The 18,951-nt window shown below is 40.0% G+C and overlaps 1 protein-coding gene across 4 annotated transcripts in view; it reads right to left on the bottom strand.

The window, feature by feature from the left end:
- Window positions 1-1,755: 1,755 nt before the first annotated feature.
- Window positions 1,756-18,951, bottom strand: part of CDC14B (cell division cycle 14B) — a 98,340-nt gene continuing 81,144 nt past the window's right edge. For 2 of the 4 annotated variants that reach the window (XM_004684909.2, XM_004684912.2), the window contains exons 13-14: window positions 9,968-10,084; window positions 1,756-5,334 (exon numbers count right to left, since the gene is read on the bottom strand). In XM_004684909.2, coding sequence (XP_004684966.1) covers window positions 5,298-5,334; window positions 9,968-10,084 — 154 coding nt within the window. In that variant the 3' untranslated portion in view covers window positions 1,756-5,297. Of the gene's footprint in view, window positions 5,335-5,637; window positions 5,704-9,967; window positions 10,085-14,211; window positions 14,357-18,951 lie in introns of all 4 variants that reach the window. The other 2 variants (XM_012726672.1, XM_012726673.1) reach the window with 2 other exon arrangements.

The following is an 18,951-nucleotide window of genomic DNA, read 5'->3' as shown; positions in this document are numbered from 1 at the left end:
AAAAAAAAAATAGAATAGCCCTGGAAGGTGCAGCTACCCAAAGAGAAACAGCCCTGTGCTAAGGGCTTCATTTAAAACCTTCCAGTCTTGGCTTTGCTGCCAAGCCTGTGTCCCTCACCACACTCAAGTTGCTTGGTCCTAGTTAACCATAGTGCTCCAGTGTGTCAGAGGGAGGCCTTGGACTAAACCTGGAGGGCTTTGAGGGCTGTTGCTTTCTCCAGAGGGCAGAGCCTGCAAATCACTGGAGGGCCAGTGAGCCACAGGACTTTTGCGTAGGCATGAAAGACTCATCTCTTAGGCTTGAACTCTGAAAACTGCTATCCTAGCTCAAATCAAAGCTCAGTTCCCTAAAGCACTAGACACATTCCTTAAAAGATCGTGTTTCTACAACATACTTACGACCTCTGTATGAGGGTACTGGCACAAGGTCCTGCCCGGCAGACCTATCAAGGGGGAAGCAGGTAAATGGTGCCCTGTGTGGGCTCCCAGGTTGGACATCAGGATGAGCACTCGGCCCCACCCTTCACCTGGCCCCTGAATCCTGTCCGTGGCAGATGCAAGGAAAGGGCGAGTGTCTCATCCTCAAAACTCTACGAGTCTTATCCTTAGCAGTCTCCACAAAACGAGTCTTATCCTTAGCAGTCTCCACAAACCTCTGCTTGTGTGGTTCAGTGGTAGGATGTATGTAGAATGTCCACTCACTCATTCATCCTGGGATAGGTGTTAATGACTTAACTGTTCCTCCCAAGATTCTTTTTTGTTTTTTTAAAAATATTTATTTATTTATGCATACAGAACTGGGATATAGGTCAGAGGTGTTCAGAGGTGCAGGGGTGGTGAGAGAACTCACCAGAGACAGAGTGGGGAGCAGAACAGGCAGATCGAGGAAGTACACTGCTGAGGGGAGCAGCGGGTAGGTCAGGAGAGGTCTGCCGCTCCATGTGGTCACCTCTGGGGCAGGTGGGGATCGAACTCATGCTGTAGCAGCTTTAGTTTCTTAGTGCTGTGCTTCAACCCGCTGCGCCACCAGGGAGGGCCCCTCCCAAGATTCTTAACTTGAAGCCCCAATCCCCAGTTACCTCAAAGAATGTATTAGAAAAGTGGCCTTAAATTGAGACATTAGGATAGATATTAGTCTAATCTGACCAGAATCCTTAGAGAGATGCAGGGCCTCCCTGGTGGCACAACAGGTTAAAGCACAGCACTATGATACTTTCCCACAGTCACTGCAGCACGAGTTCAATCCCCAACCAGGGAGCTGACCCACATGGCGCGGCAGACCTCTCCTGACTTGCCCGCTGTTCCCCTCAGCAGTGTACTTCGCCAATCTGCCTGTTCTGGTCTCCACTGTCTCTGGTGAATCCTCTCACCTCTGGTCTTTACCCCAGCTCTGTATGCATAAATATATAAATTTTGAATAAGTAGGAAAGAAAAAGAGATGCAGGTAAACAGAGGGACACCAAAGGTGAGAGTATAGACACAAATGGCCGCTTGAGGGCACAGGGAGCCTGGCACAGAGGAATCAGAAGAAAATGAGCTTGCTAACACCTTGGCCTTGGATTTCTGGTCTCCAGAATTATGAGAAAACAACTTCCTGTTGTTTGAATCCCCCAGTCAGGGGCGCTTCCCTTTAGCAGCCTGGGCAACTAACAGAGGGCAACATCTACTTGTGTCTTAACCACTGCCCACCATGATGCAGCAACTGAATACAATAAACCAAAGGCTGTTTGGTAAATACTTTTAATTACCTGATAATCATACAATTTTCACTAGTCAGTATTTTATATAAAACCAGTTACAATACACAGATTTTCAAATACAACAGTATGTATCAAACTACATAGATATGCCAAGTTTACAGGCCATTATTGAAGCTTTATCTTAAAAATACCTTCAGGAAAATAAACGTCCGTTCAACCAGTTCTCTCAGATTTATAAAATATGATTAGAAATATACACTTTAATAAAAAATCAAGACAATAGATCAAATACTGATTAATCAGTTACATTTTAAACATAATAATCTGTACATGAGTGCAGGCGAAGTCTGCAAATTATTAATATAAAACTGCAGTACTATAATCCGATGAACAAGTCTGCTGACAGCTAATTCTACTGGAGTAAGGAGGTAATTTCCTACACAGTACAGGTGAGTGGTCCAGTCTTTAGACACAGCTGTAGTATTTCCATTTGGCAACATGGAGAATACTCAGGCCTGGGAGACACGTAAGAGCAGCAACTAGCCTCAGTTGGGACGGCTTCAGTGGGAAACAAATACTAAGAATTTTAAAAGTTTTTAAAATTGTTTTTGACGAGTAGTGCTTTCCAAAATGCAGTAATTATTCTTAAAACCGGATACTGAGAAGCAGCAAGGCTACATTTACATCAAGGAGTGCCCTGTTCACTGCTCACGACCAGTGAATGACGCCGAGGCCAGGCCCCCGGGCCCGCACAACTGTGGCCTGGCAGGTCTGCTCGTCCCTGTGGTGTGCCATGGGGGGCCAAGGGCATTTACTTCTTAAAACACTGACAAAAAAAAAAAAAAAACCGCCTCTAAAATGTGTCTGGGCCCGAGAAAAGAGGTAGAAACAACCCTCTTCCGTGGAGGCAGGAAAGAAGTATGTGAGAACAAGCTAAGGGGATCAAGTTCAAGACAGAAAAATCCTGGAGACCAGAGGAGCAGCATGTCACTAGGAAGCAGCTGCAGGGCGATAAGGCTACTGGCGTCAGTGAGGCGCTGCTCAGGACCAGCCCTGCTCACCGCCAGTGAGAGAGTTCTAGTTTCCAGCATCACAAAAACAGAAATCTGTATTTCTTGGGACCCAATTCCTTTCAACTACCCCTGACTCTTTATGATTTGAGCTCCCCACCCCCTAGAGCTTCAAGCGCACCCATCAATATTCATTTCTGAGTTTAATTCCAATGGCAACTGTCTTGTTATACCTTCAAAGCTATGTAAGCCTCTGTAGTTATTGGAATCTTTCTGTCGGGCATGCCCTGTTTCCTATTACATAGCAAAGACTCAAAGTTAAGATTGTCAGAATATTCTTGGCAGGCCGACATCTCCAACTGGGGGCTGGGGAACCCACTTGCAGAGCAGGAAGAACATTCCATCAGTCAGGGCCAGGGACTTCCTGGATTCTAGACATAAGGAAAGTACTGTGCTATTGGGTCCATCTGAAGCGTTACCCCAAGTCCTGCGTGAGTTTCCAAGGAATGTTTCTTTATAAATTATCAGTGTCCTATGACTGGTTTCAGTGAGCCTGTTAAATATACAAAGATTTTTTAGAAAGAGCCACAGTGATAGCAATTCTAGCTGGAAATGAGAGCAGCCAACACAAAAGGGCAATTTGTAAAATAAAATGTAGTGGTTAATAGTGAAGCCCAAATTTTTCACTTTGGCCAAGAAATCGAATGGCTTGTTCACTGGGAGGGAGGCAGCACATGCTACTCGTGACGTAATAAGCCAAATCAAAAAAGTTCAGCTGAAAGTTTGATTTTCACAATTACCTGGATTATTAACACAGGAGATGGCCTTAAAAGTCTAACGGGAAGAAGAGTTGCCCTGAGAATTCAAAGTTTTATGCCTCGGCAGTTTGAATATTTTGTTTGTTTCCTAGTACACAGTAAATGGAATGTTTCTCCTCACCCAAGTGTCCAGAAGAGCAGTCATTTCACTCAGCCAGTGAGTCTTTATGTCTGTTCACCTCCAGGAATAGAGAACCATTATTTTTCTGCTACCCCACTGCTTACAAGCTGCTCTGAGCCTACCTCAGTGGTGCCTGGGGATGGGGTGGGGTGGTGGTGAGCTATTTGTTTGGCATCTCCCATCTCCCCTCAAAGCTAGTCAACTTCACAAGTGAACCGAAGAGTAAATTCCAAAATGGTGCCTTCCAATTACTTTTTGTACTAACAACTTTAGTTTATCCAAATCACTCATAGTTTTGCTAAAAAGGCAGTTTTTCCTGTTTTTTATGGAATTGCCTCTGATCTTGTAATGTGAGGGCACTTACTTTCTCTGTTGCTTTCACACATTACATTTTCACATTCTTCAACCTAAGATAGACAGAAATTTACTTCTTACTATGGAAGTAATCAAGGGAACTGCAAAATATTCTTTTATTGGGGGGGCCATTTTTTTTTCTTAGCAGCAAATTTCTTTTTTTTTTGCAATTGCTTTGTATCAGTCTCTGCTACGGTTCTGTAGGGTTGAGGGGAGAAGGCACTCTGTAAAGAGTTATTAGTTATATTCCCTAACCAAAGGCAACAGTGAGTTTCTTATTTACAAACAACTGAAATCCAGATGTGAATAACTGGCACTGAAAACAAAGGATACCTGTGAAAGATCTCAGGCAGATCACATGACCAGGAAAAAAAAAAAACCCCAACAATGTTACAGGGTACCAAAGAAGCAGTAACTTTAAATACAAAAGCTAACATCCTTAGGTAATCACTGCTTTAAGGGAAAACAACCACTGTGTTTTTTACAAGGCAAGTAAAGTAACAGGATTTTAATCTGTAGTTGGCAGCCCTGGCATAAAGGATCTAAAAGGAGACTTTTACAACAATCGTTCATCTCTGTAGCCAGTTTCTCTTCCTGAGTCTTTTACAGCTACCTTTACTGGTCTCTTGCAAGTTAGGTTACCAAAGGATCGATCACTTTGTATCAAAACATGCAACAGCCTTCAAGTGGGGGTTCTCACAGATTCTTATAATATAAAGCACTCTTTGGTGGAAGACAAGCAGCTTGGGTACTTAACAGAGCCAACATACAACAATATTACAATATTAAAGTGAAGATGATTAAACCAAATCTTATCAGATTACAGAAAGTACCATTTCAGGAACACCTGTTTTAGCTTTATAAATTTTTGACACATAGTGAATTCAGAAAATAAATACATAAAAAACCTCCATCAGAGCCTCAATTCTTCTGAAGGCGAGCAGCTAAAATGATTGCCATTGTGAGGACACAATCACACCACACAAACTAGTCAGCTCTCTTGGTATCAAGACTAAATTTACACCTGAGACTAAATTTACAACAGCTTTTTTGTTGCTACGCGTGAGACATTTCTATGAAAGGAGCTGGGCCTTCTTCAAGTCATTTGCTTGTACCCAAACTCATGCAGTTACTGAAACTTCAGTAGAGATTTTCTTCTTTGAACAAACTTCTTAGGTAGAAAGCAGCTAAGGCTTTTGCATTTTTGTTTTGTTTCCAAGTAAGTGTGCTAATAAGTCCTCTCGTAGTTTTCTGTTCCTAGAGTCTTCCTTCAGTTCTCGTCACAGATTTTAACTTAACGCAAGACTGTTTTAGTCCTTGAAATGGCGGGACTACGGAGGGAAAAAAAAAGGAATTTACCATGAAGGTTTTCAAGTGTCCATATGTAGTTTTAGCAAAGACAAGGAAGGCAACATAATAAAAAATACTGACATGCTAAAAAGTATATACACTTTATATAATGATTTAATGACAAACATTTTGGAAAAGAAAGTACAATACCAACCATAAAGTAAAAACAAACAGGAGAGAGAGGCAGAGCACAAAAACGTTCAGTTCTGCAAAAAAAATGAAAAAATAGTAAAAAAACCAAAAGTTTAAAAAGGGAGGGCAAAGCAGCGGAGCAATGAGAGTACCATACTGCCATTAAGGGCATTTGCTGCAAAGCATTCCTTTTCCTTCTTTCCCTCTGAGGAACCAAGCTGTGGGAAAAGTAGAAAGAATGAAAAGATAAAGAAGTGTTACTTGATTACTTTGAAAGCCAGAATTCAGTCACAGACAAAGCTCTGGCACCTCAAGCAGTTTCCAGGTTGGCAGAGAAGAAGGTGGCCGGTTTGGCCAGCAGGCGGACCTTGTTCCCAGGCCTGAAGAGGACAGGACCATGCAAAGATACAGAAGGGCCCTTTTCTGTTCCTGAATAGGTTACCCTGCCTGACCCCCACTCTCTTTTCCTCCATCCTTCCCCTTTTCCCAAATGTCAAATGTATTATGTTACTTTCAACTACATAGCAGTTTTGGGGGGGGGGGGAGGAAAGCATCAGAAAGAGCAATTCCGATCTGAGGCACCCTTCACTTGGATGATGAGACCCTATCAGAGAAGTTCCTCAGAACTGATCACTTAGTTTATGGAGACCCCAGGTCAGTTGGTGGAGCAAAGCAGGAAAATACCTGGAATTTCAAAGGGGCATTAATAATTTAAAAGGTCAGAAGTCTCTAGTATTAAAAAAAATAATAGTAAGACTTTTAAATTGCAGGTGTTTTGAAGAAAATGGCAATAACAAAAAGGGAAAGCCTAGAAATGACAGAACAAACACTGAGACTGGGAGAAGAAGCATTGACAGGTAAGACGACAGCAAAAGTCAGGATGAGAGACTGAGCGAGTGTGGAGTCCCAAGTGCACCGCTCCTCCCAGCTACGTGGTTTCAGAGGCCTAGAGTCTAAGCATTCACCTCCCCCCAACAGGAACACTTAGCTAAAGTAATGGACTTAAGACAGGTTTGAAAGGAACAGAAAGTGATGGCTCCCAATGATGCAACTTGGAATAACAAAAAAGGCACTTGTACAGAACAGTTTTCTTAGAAAAATGAAGTCATAATTTCCAAAAAAGCATAAGCTTCCAGAAACATGCTCGCAAATGGGTTGAGACTGTGAAAGACATGAACTGAATGGAATGATGTCAAATGAGGTGCCTGCAGGAATCAACCTATTTAGCCAATTCTTCTCTGCATTTATTAGTTCTTAAAAGGGAAACATTAAAATGGGCTTATAGCATTAACAGGATGGGAAGCATGGGAGCCCATCAATTTAATTCTTCAGACTTGAAAAAGGAGACAGTGAAGTTCAGCACTGAGGTCGGTGTGCCCCCCACCACTTGGCCTGAACAGGGTTTGTCACCAGGGGCCTAAGGGAATGTGGCTCATGTTCAGAGGACACACCTGGGAATTATCACCTGCTATGAGAGAAAGCTCATGGCATTTCTTCCCACACAGGAAGACTTTGGACAAGTTCATGTATTTGGTCGCCAAACAGTTGTTCTTTTAAATGTGTTTGAGAAAGTTCTCCAGAGTTTGAAAAGCCTCTTAGTCCAATGTCAAAAATTAAAAGAACCAAATCAGTGGAAAATGAGGATAGATGGGTCTTCAGACTGGAAGCCTCTAAGGACAGAACAGAATATGGCAATGAAAAGCTAAGTTCCTATGACATCAGATGATGATGACAATGACGATGATGATTATGATGAGTGAACATCAACCTGCAAGAGAAGGCCTCACACATGAGGCAAGCGCAATCTGGAAGCCCTGGTCCTCAAAGTATCTATAGGAGTACACTCAAAGGGAATTCTTGGGTTATTTTTTTACTGTGGGTCAAAGAAAACATTGCTGTTCAGTATTTTTGAATTTTTCAATAATTTCAGCTGATGTTATTTGATACAAATGTGTTTTTTTTTTCCTCATTATCCTCCAACCCAAAATGAACACTATTCAATAGGATAAAAAGTCAGGCCAGGGCTCTCCCTGGTGGTACAGCGGGTTAAAGCGCACCACTGCAAGCAAGTCACAGCTGCTTCAGTGTGAGTTCGATGCCTGCCCTGGAGGTGACCCACATGGCGCAGCAGACCTCTCCTGTCTCGCCTGCTGCTCCCCTTAGCAGTGTATTTCGTCATTCTGCCTGTTCTGTTCCCTACTCTGTCTCTGGTGAATCCTCTTACTGCCTCTGGCCTGTACCCTAGTTCTGTATGAATAATCTTTAAAAAAAAAAAAAGTTAAAAAAAAGAAAAGTCAGGCCACTACCTAGTTGCCTCACTTCCTACCACTTCCTAGAAGCAACTCGTGGGACTTGTACAGAAAGCGTTTGCCTTTCTTTTTTGAGCTCTCGGTGGCTCATGTTAAGGTGATGTGACATAGGCCAAAGCCTTGAAAAAGGCTGAGAGACCCTGCATGGAAGGAAATGATTAAGCCCACTAGAAGACCCAGTTAGCCACTCACTTTAAACTTCTTTGCCTAAATTCTGAGTGGCCATGCCAGTTTTTGAAAGAACACTGGTTTTTAGCCCTGTGCATTATTCAAAATGCCTGGAAACTGCTTTGTGCCACTTAACAGTCAGCCCAACTTAAGAGTGAATTCCTACTTCAAATCCCTAAAAGCAACCAGCCCAGTGACCTCATGAGGGCAGATGTTCACTGCCATCAGGCATCACCTCTGCTGAGAAGCACAAGTTTAGACGAATGGATAAGACCTAGATGAAAAAACCCTCTACCGCCAATCGCCCTTAGAGGAACATGGTGATTGGGCTCTGGTGGTCCCAGGTCCTGGCCTCTATTCTCTGTAACCTGAAGAGCACAATCCAGAAAAGCAGAAAACAAAATTAAATGTGTAAGACACACTCGACTGTAATAGAAGCCTGAGCAATTGTACTGAAAAAGAATACATCCACTCAGAGCAAGTCTCGAGTTCCTAATACCAACAGTAGACTGGAACTTGGATTTTGACAGTTTAATTCACCTAAAAGTGTCAAGGTGAAAATTTCCCCATTTCTCCTCATTTGTTGTAGAGAAGTTAGAAAATTGAAAATAATTTAAAAAAAAAATCAAAAAACAATTGCCCTACCTCAATCAGAAGAAATGTTAATATGACATTTCCCACATGTCTTACCTACAAAGTTTATACACATAAATATTTACATTCTATGTATTTCTATACAAATAAAATGTACTGTACACATTTATAAAATTAAGCACTACTTCATAACTTTTAGGTTGTAGCACTTTTCACTTACTGCCTCTTGAGCACTTATCTAGGTCATGACGTTTTCTTTCAAAACATGAGTCAGATTCACTTGGCATAATTCACAATTTTTATTTCTATCTTTAGCTTTATCTTGCTGTTAGAATTCTGATACCATGATATAATGTACCCAAATCACTGACCTTTTGTTTTTCCAAGTGGAATTAGAGAATAAAAAGATTACAAATATGCAACACTTCAATAATGAAAAATGTAAATCCTAAAATCCCGAGCGAGAACTCAAATCCTTATATTTGGGCATTACCCTATTCTCATGTAAATAAACTGTACAAAAGAACCAGCAAAGAGAAAAAACTAAATGATGTCTTACAAAGCAAAAGAGAGCAAGCTCTCTGCTTGGTGCCCTGGAAACAGGGTGCCAGGGAATCATCCCAGACTAACTCAGCACAGGCCGAAGCCTCAAAGACAGGCAGGGAGGAAAATTAAAAAGAAGCAGGAAAACTGTGAAGGGCACTTCAAAACTGGTCTGGGTTATTGTCAAGGAGACATACTGTATCCTGAGCACAGAAACACAGCACCTCTGGCTTAGGGCCACACAAGTCACCGAGACCACCAAAGATGCCCAAACACTGAAGGGTGCCCACTTCCACTCCTGAGAGGACAGGAGTGACTAAAGGGACTTGCTTCTGGAATATATTAAAAATGAAACATCTACCTACAGCTCATGATTAACACCTAAAGATACCTGTGAGGACTGCATTCAGTTATAGAACATGTCCATTTTCTTGTCAACGCTTGTAGCTAATGAAGGAAGTAAAAGATGCTGTACTCTCAGTAAGAACAGCACCCTTGGGAGTGGACTGTGGCCAGAAGGGCAGTCCCCAGGTAGGAAGGATGCCCAACTCACTAGAGTTCTCTATTTCCATGATTATACTTGTAACTAACTCTTCAAAAATGATGCAGTATGTGATAATAGAGAAAAGGTTTCTCTTTTGAAATTTTAAGAACGTATAATATAACATTCTCACATCTTCAGGATTGAAAATTGCCTTTGAAAAACAAACCCCTACATTAAAATCATCAGATTTTTCTTAAAGAAGTCAAACACATTTGATTTATTTCCACAGGGACCCTGATTTCTCCTATCTTCATTTCTACCTCCAGAATATAAAACTGGAAAACAATGCTTGGAACTTTTCAAAGAACAGGATTCTTTTCTCACCTTTTAAAACTGCTTTTTCTTGAAGCAGATCTGGTGGTTCTTTTAGTAATGCCTGTACTGCCAGAAATGTTAGGTTCAGATGTTTTACAGCTCTGAACACTGGACTGAAGAATTACTCTGAAAACAGTTGGAAAAAAATAAGATTATATTCACTGAAGCAATTTTCAAATACTTGACAGAGGAAGGCATTTTGCACCTTAGTGGAAATTATCTTATTGAGAACTGATAGGATTTTTCTATCAATACATTTGCCACAAACATCTGAAATACAATTTTACATCAAAGTCTTTTGAAAGGAAGCAACTCATTTCCCTACTCGGTTACACACTGATAACCACAATTCTTTGTTTTTGAAAACTGAGTGAACTTGAATTTTAAGTAATTTCTACACCAAAGAAATCAATTAGCAAAATAAATCTTTGTGACCCCCCCAAAGTAAAAGAAGATTCTCAGAATTCCAGTTGAAAACAAAATCTAATTCTAAAGAATATAAGTATCAACATTGCTTCAGAGCTGAAAGTATAGACAACAAATAGCAATCACTACTAATTTGTCATTTCAAATCACAAAAACGTTGAAGCAAAATTTGAGTTTTGCTCAAATAATAACTACTTACTAAATCTCCAAGTAGCATTCACATGAAAGTAAAATTTCATGGAACTTGCCTTAATTAAATTCTAAATATCTCAAGGATCTGATGCCTATGGGAACAGACTGCCCAGGAGGGAAACTCATGAATCAGAAAGAACAGTCTCAGATTAAGCCCACACTGAATTCCTTGTTCATAAGTAAAGGGTGTTTTAAATTCTTCTTTGAATTGTCACAGAGAAAACATCAAAAGGTTTTTGATATATTTCTTTACTTCAGGGGATAATGACTACAATATCAAGCGGCATCTAAACACATTCAGATATACTCAGCTTTTTATTTATCTGTAAGAGAAAACATTGACTTAAAATTAAATTGTCTTCTCATATCCAAACACAAAGGTGAGTTAGCCAACAAATCAGCTATTAAGAGTAAAAAGAAACCACTACAGCTAACTAGTAGTCAGTCCTACTTCCTGTCTGTGTAACTATGCGACTCAAATACCAGGTCTTCAGAATGTCACTAAACATGTCACTAAATTCCAATGGGTTGATTATACAGTTCTCAATCTGCAGGTACCAGAGGCCAACTGTTTTTCAAGCTGTTAGGGAAGAGGGAAGGAGAGGAGGGGGACACACTCCACTGTTGTGCTTTATGTAGTTTTTCTGGAAATCTTAGGAAACCACTTCAATCTCATTGAGAAATGCTGCTGGGTAAATGCGACCAATCATCCAGTAATGTCCTAAATGTTGACCACACTAATACAGAAGAAAAGTCTATGCAGACACAGCTGCCTACTCAAAGGCCCTAATTGCTCTGGTTATGTGAACTCTATCATGGCAACCAAGGATTTTAAAGGTGTTTTTGATTATAGAAAGTAAGGGTGAAATATTTAATTATCGCTCTTAAGGATTTGAAGCTAGAATGTTTCACAAAGAAAAACAAGCAAAACAACAACAAAAACAGAGGTGATGCTGCTTCTGTTGATTTTTCTGAAGTCTAGCTCAAGGCTCAGTATGAAGTCTCAAAGCCTCTCAATCACTCTGTCAGGCGCAAAGTTAGCTTTTATCTTCATTTTAACAAATGGGGAAAATGAGAGACTACTGTGCTTTTTAAAAAATACCACAGCTATTTTTCAGATGACTTGAGGGTACGGATATTCAAGGTTTAGATGACAACTTTCACACCGTGAAATCAATCATATGAGGTGAAAAAAAAAAAAAAACAACCCACCAACGCATAGCCACTTAAGAACTTATTTCCTAAATTAACTGTTACTGAAACATTTAAATTGGAAATGATTCTAAGTCAAATTTTAGACTGATAAGAAACATCTGTTTCAAAGTACTTATTTTTTGTAGATAATTAGTGTGGGTAATTAATATGAAGTAATATAGTAATAGCTAATAATTTATGTGCAAATTTAAAACTAAGAGCATGATTGAAACTTGGAATTCATTGATCACACACCAAAAACGATTTAGGCCACTGTCATATGCATTAAAAACAGAGCAGTTATTACAACTGTAGGTTACACATTAACAAAGTGGATAGAAAACCCACAAGCCACTTAGCTATCATCTGTGACAGCCCACCTACGGTGTTACATGTAACCCCACCTAAAGGGGGAGACACTAACATAGCCACTCATGGCTCTGCAGAGCAATATCCAGCATATGCATTTTCTCCTTCCCCTGACAAATTCCTCAGCTCCACTTGTTATCTCTTTCCATACTGTACTTTCTTCTCTACAGTATCTTTTGAGGCTCAGAATTCTCAGATTTTAGATTTGAAGGTACCAGCCACTTGAGGCACAATATAGTGAAAAACTAAAAAGCCAGGTCTCTTGACTATCAAAGACTCTACTTCCAAGAAAAGGTCCACCACTTACACAAAGCAGCTTTCAAGATGAGGGGTCTGCGCCCTGCAGCCTGAAGGGATTGCCTTCACTACTAAGAGCTGCTGGCACCCACTGAAGGTGTTATTCTAGTTGTGTTCATCAGACCAGAGGTGAATATGACGAATCTGCTGGAGAGAAGAGCCTCACAAGGTAGCTACAAGGATATCGTAAGTTTACATCACTGTTACTGTGGAAAATGTTTCACTAAATTCCAAATTGCTCAGGCAGGCTAAACTGAATTCTAGCTTCAGGTCTACAAATGAAATGACATGTCAGTGAAAAAACAAAAAAGGCTTTATACACAATGGTAAAGATTGCTTGATAGAGGCTATTTTGAACTTCATCTGGGAAAAATATTATAATCATGGCTACCTATTATTAGCAATGGCAGTACCCACTTAGAAATATTTTTGCTACTTGGAATAGTATAAGTAAATCTAAGCACTATGTGATATTCCTAACTGAGAACCTATGTTTACTAAGAAAAGCACAAAAAACTCCATAAAGGGACAATGTGTCAGAAATAGAGTGTTATCTGTCTAGTGAAATGGTTATATTGATAAATTATTCAAGAAAACATTGAAGTAGGAACCTGCTAAGCAACTTTTTCTTAATTTAGGAAAGAAAGAAGTCTGTTTAAATTTTAAATATTTTCTTGCCATCTGAAGATACTCAGGGTAGACCACAGAGTACTAGAACTGCTTGCAAAGGAATTTTAGAGGCGATCCCAGAAGGAACGTTTGTATTCTTTAATAATTTTAAGTCCAAGTTGGGGGAAAAAAAAAAGAAGAAGAAGAAGACAATCCTCAAAGAGGAGTTAAAGAAAAAGTTTCAGAAAAAGAGGAATGCAGCCGAGAAGGGTGGTGGCTCCAGGCTGCTGCCTCTACATGCTCTCGGGTCCTCAGTCAGACAGGTAAGCTCTGCCACATTCTCTGCAGAAAAGATGACTTTCACCATTTTAAAGACCTTCATTTCAGGATGAAAGATAGGAAGAGTCTATAAACTCTGCCTGTATTCACCACAGAAAGGCATTTTGTTTTCTTTTGGAGAAGGAAGACTGAGAGGGAGGGAAAAAATGATGGCCATGTAGAAAGCACCATCTTCTCTGCCCTCCTATTTGGCTTAATAGCAAGCTTTGAAATCTACTGAACCACATTCCCTAAAGCAGAGGAAGTGAACTGAGATAGAGGCGGAAAATCTGCATAATCAAGACAGAAGACGTTATTAGGGGAGCAGCCGCCTGCTGGAAGGGCTCAGGGTGCAGAGCAGGTAAAATGGAATGCCCTATTTATCAGACCTCACTGTGACAAAATAAAATTTCTTAAGAGCAAGAAATAGGTGGGAAGATCACTTTTTGCTAGGTTGTAAAAGATATACTAGATATTTACTTTAGAAGACCAGAAGGATGTTGGAAAATTGAAAGAAAGCCACCCAATTATCCCAGACTAACTAAATATTTTGACCAGGAAAAGAAATCATCTCAGTGTCTTTGTAAGCTGTTATTTCAAAAACATGTGCTAAGAATAAGCACAATTTGAAAACAAAATATTATTTTTAACATCTCTTGTTTGAAAGGAACTGTGAAAGACCTCCCTCCCCACTACTGCCCCATTACTTAAAAGATTCAGGAAAAGAATCTTTGGGAAAAGGCAAATCAACCAAGGTGGGAGAGCTGCTAGTGAGAAAACATGCATCATGAAGAACACAATGGCTAGTGGAGGTGAGCACTCGTAGAGAAATGGAGTGAGACACTTACACAGCAGCTATTTGTCAAGGGTCCTGATGGCTATTGTGTTCTTAAACCATCGAGACAGAATAGCAGGATGGGAAGAATGTAGTCACAAACAATCCACCAGATGACAACACTACACAGTGCAGAGGTCAGCACAGCTAGGGAACATCTGGAAAGGGGTGAAGGGGAAAGAACAGATGTTGAAATTGGGAAGCCAAAATAAACAAAATAATAAGTAAAGCCACATGTGAATTTTAGATACCCAGTGATGCAAAGGGACGGGAACAAGGAATGGAGTTTTTATGTTGGGATAACAATGCCATCTTTAGTTCTACACTGATTAGACACTTAGGGACAAAGAATTCAGCCCAATTCCTACATCAAAAACTGTCCCAAATTAGTTGTCTGGCATAGAAATCTGAATTATAGTTATATGACTGAAATTCTTTAAAAAGCAAAAAAACTGAGCCAAGGGCCCACTTTGGTGGCGCAATGGGTTAACTAGCACTATGAAGCTATCACAGCCACTGCAGCACAAGTTCGATCCCTGGACAGAAGGTGACCCACATGGTGCAGCAACATTTCCTGACCCGCCCACTGTTCCCCTCAGCAGTGTACTTCGTCAATCTGCCTGTTCTGCTCCCCACTCTGTCTCTTGTGAATCCTCTCACCCCCCCCCCCCGTACCTCTGGCCTGTATCCCAGTTCTATATACATAAATAAATCTTAAAAAAAAAAAAAAGTATAGATTTCCTTAGCTGTTTGTGCTGTGTTTTCCTCACATGACCCAAAGTGGTTTTCAACTTAGTGTTTTCTTAACCCACTGGGTCTGATGTCCAGCTGATAGGAGAGAAGCCTCTTCACAGTCGCAAAGGTGGTAACTCCTTTAGCCACCACATTTCCAGATGGTCACATGTATATATGTGTGACCAAATAGAAAAACTCTACCAAGCACTTGCTTTGTGCCAAGTATTGAGATAATCACATTGGAAATAACTGATTCACCTTATTATACCATCTTTATCTATGTGCCAGGACTGCTGATAAAAAGGGATTATAATAAAGGATGGGACTGAAATCAAATCTAAAAATCTAACCTTACTTCCACTCCCCAATTTACACCTCTTCCACCTCATCCAACCCTCCCACCAAAAACAAACAAACAAAAAAACCAGTTTAAGCCTTTTAAGAATTTTTTTCTAAATATTAACATCAGTATTTATACAGAATGGAATAATATAGACCTTTACCCATCACAATTTTCATTTGTGTTACTGACTTAATAGTTACCTAAAAGGCAGCTTATTTGTCCTTCTAGTAAAGTTCATGACATTAAGAACTGTTTTTCTATTCTGAAACAGTGATGATCCACTCACACTGTACTGATAAAAGGGACTGCAGGAATTTTCAAGGTTAATTATATTTACAGTTTTATCTTAGTCCGTGTAGGATGCACTTTCACTCTGTACTATTTCACTTAACCCTAAAAGACCTAGCAGAAATAATCAGTACGCAGAAATACCAAATACACACAAACAACAATACAATTGCCATCACATTCTGAAGATCACCTCGAGGTCATGGTGCTAATGATTTACTGTCTCCACGGTAGTCTGGATCAGATAAGCTCTATGACAATAAGACTATTTTATAATTTTTACAAACTTAAATGCCCCCCTGCAAATATTGATGGTTTATGAAATAGAGACAAATAACTGGAATTTTATGTACTTTTATGTTCTCTGAAGAATCACCCAGTGTTTCTACATTTCCTTCTTCTTTAAAATATATATGTATCTATATCTATATATATATAATTTATTTATTTATTTATGCATGCAAGAACTGGGGTACAGGCCAAAGGTGCAAGGGGTGAGAAGATTCATCAACGACAGAGTAGGGAGCAGCGGGTGAGACAGGAAAGGTCTGATGTGCCATGTGGGTCAGCTCTCTGGCAGGGGATTGAACTCCTGCTGCAGTGGTTGATAATTTTTTGATGGCACTGAGACTTTAACTGCTGTGCCACCAGACAGGCCTTGGCTCTACATTTCTAACTCTTCTTCTTCCAAGTATTCTGACATGGCTAAGTACTAATATGGAAGCAAAATAAAGAGCCCACAGTGTGAGATGAATCAAAATTGAAGGCAGGAATTGAATTAAGATTTCTCAATCAAACTTTTACTGAACAAACGCCCTCATGGGACTTTTATTTCTAAATAATAACAAATACTTGTAAGAGGAAGGAAATTTCCAAGTACGCTCTTACAAACAAGAGCAAAATAGATGACTATAGCAGAAAAGATGGCTTCAAAAATCAGAGGAGAAACAAAAATGTAAAAGAGAAGTACAGGAAATTTGTGGTGACTAAGCCAAATCTACCTTCTCCAGTCTTTACACCATACTAAGAGCTTAGAAGAATTTTAGTACTTTACTTTTTCCTTTAAAAGTATGCCACACAGGATCTTCCCTGGTGGCACAAGGTTAAGTCTCAGTTCTGTCAAGCTGTTGCCAGCCACTGCAGTATGAGTTTGACCCCTGGCCAGGGAGCTGACCCACATGGCACAGCAAACCTCTTCTGTCTTGCCCACTGCTCTTCTCAGCAGTGTACTTCAGTACATCTGCCTGTCTGCTCCCCACTCTGTTACTGGTGAATACTCTCACCCCTGCACCTCTAGCCTATACCCCAGCTCTTGTATGCATAAATGAATAAAATAAATCTTAAAAATAAAAAAGTATGCCTTATAAGCCTTTTGTAAGGGAGAACACAAAAAGTATCTTGTCTCTAAGAACACAAATTTAGGGCATCTGAGCTATATCATTTTTTCTTTTCTTTTTTATTTAACTTTTACCATTTTGCTTGATTTTCACTGAGAGTGCTTCAGAGAAAAGGACATTACTTTTCAGGGTAAGGTGGGCTTTAACTAGATAACTAAATGAATGATTAAGACTAAACTGGCTTCTCCACCCCCAGTTGTTGCTACTACATTTAACCATCACTTATCGCGTTCAACCTTCATCCCAGGGAATTTCACACACCTAGGTGAATGTATATTATCTAATGTCATCTTCTGGTTTTCAACAATATTTAGAAATTTAACCTTCATTTGTTGTTTCATATTACCACAAATCAGTAAAGACACTCAGTCTCAGCTTTTCTAGTAAAGAGCATCCAGTGACCTGAAACTCTTTTAAAAACATAATCACAAGAAAGCAGAGTGACAAGAGGAAAATTCCTATAAGAATAATTTAACAAAAAGTTAACTAAGCAGAATTCCCATCCTCTGACGCCCAACTTGAATAATGAACAAAAGATGGTAAGCTACTGGGAAAGCAAAACAAAAAAATCTGGGTACAACAAAAGCAACCCACAGAACCATCCAATTTCTAGGGCTTGCAGTTCAAAGGGTGGCCCTGGACCAAACCAGGGGCATCTGCATCCCTGAAAGCTTGCCAAACAAACAGATCTCAGGGGCACAGCCAGACCCTGGGGTCACACAGACCCACGCTGCAGTTTGAGAAGCACTGCTTCAGGGGCTGGAGGATTGTATTTCTAAATAAAAAGAACAATTAAGGCGGCTCCCTGGTGGCTTAAGGGTTAAGTCTCAGCACTATCACCACCATGGCCTGACTTCAATCCTAGCCAGGGAGCAAATCTACATACAGTAGGCTTCTGTCTTGCCCACTGCTCCCCTCAAAGGTGTATTTCAGTCTGTTCTGCTCCTCACTCTGTCTCTGGTGAAGTCTCTCACTCCCCTCCTCACCCCCACCTCTGGCCTATACCCCAGTTCTTCTACGCAAACAAGAAAAAAAACCATTAAGGCCTTAGGTGAAGAAATGTAGGAAAGAGAATGGCATATGGAGTAAAATTATATAGCTGGAACATACTTATTAAAGCATTGCAGCTGACCAAAGCACCACTAAGCTCTAAAGGTAATGCTTACTAAATACCCATGTTCACTACTGAAGCCCTTCATTCATTTTATACTGGAAAACTCCATTCCTGCCTTGGGTCTGTTAAGAACCTCCAAGTGCAATAAGCCATGACATTCTTATGTCTTTAGAACTTCAGATGGGGATGCCTGTGAAACCAATTTTTAACTTTAAAAAAGTCCTGCTCTTCTCTGCCACACTCATGTATTATGTTATTAGTTCCTTACCATATACTGAATAAAATGACCTATTTCCTTTTTTCCCTCCAAAATAAGGATGTGGGGAGTACCTAGAAGTTTATTGCCCCACATGAAAAGGGAGATTACTAGAAGGAACACTTATTAAAAGTTACCTTAGGGAAAAAAAAAGTATAATGGCTTAGTTTTTTGATTCTATATATTTTTATAAAGATCTTGGAAGTCCTAAGAGGTTGAGTCCATCCGAATCAAAAGAAGCCGAGGTACTCAGTGCCTATGAAACTTCCAATCCCATGCTAACTCTTCTTGTATAATATTTCCTCAAACAAAAAATTAATACAAGAACATTGTTTACTCTAATCCATCACTGTCTCCCAAAGTACAATGACATTAAGCTACCATGTCATCCCTGATTAAATTCTACTAAACTATCTGTAATATAGTAATCAGTTTAAAGAAATTCACTATTTTAATAACTGTGAACAATTATTCTCTGGTTCACATCTTCTGTCATTCTCCTGAGGATGTCACAGAGTGATCTTCCATGAAGGAAAAGCATTACTAACATGCTTGCTGACCTACATAGGTCAGTGAAGTTGCAACAAAAGTTGTAGGTAAACAAAGGTAGCCATGAGCTT

Source organism: Condylura cristata, unplaced genomic scaffold (assembly GCF_000260355.1).
Source record: "Condylura cristata isolate star-nosed mole 26May11 unplaced genomic scaffold, ConCri1.0 scaffold00017, whole genome shotgun sequence".
In the NCBI taxonomy this organism is placed as follows: domain Eukaryota; kingdom Metazoa; phylum Chordata; class Mammalia; order Eulipotyphla; family Talpidae; genus Condylura; species Condylura cristata.
This window is presented reverse-complemented; position numbering and strand designations above follow the sequence as displayed.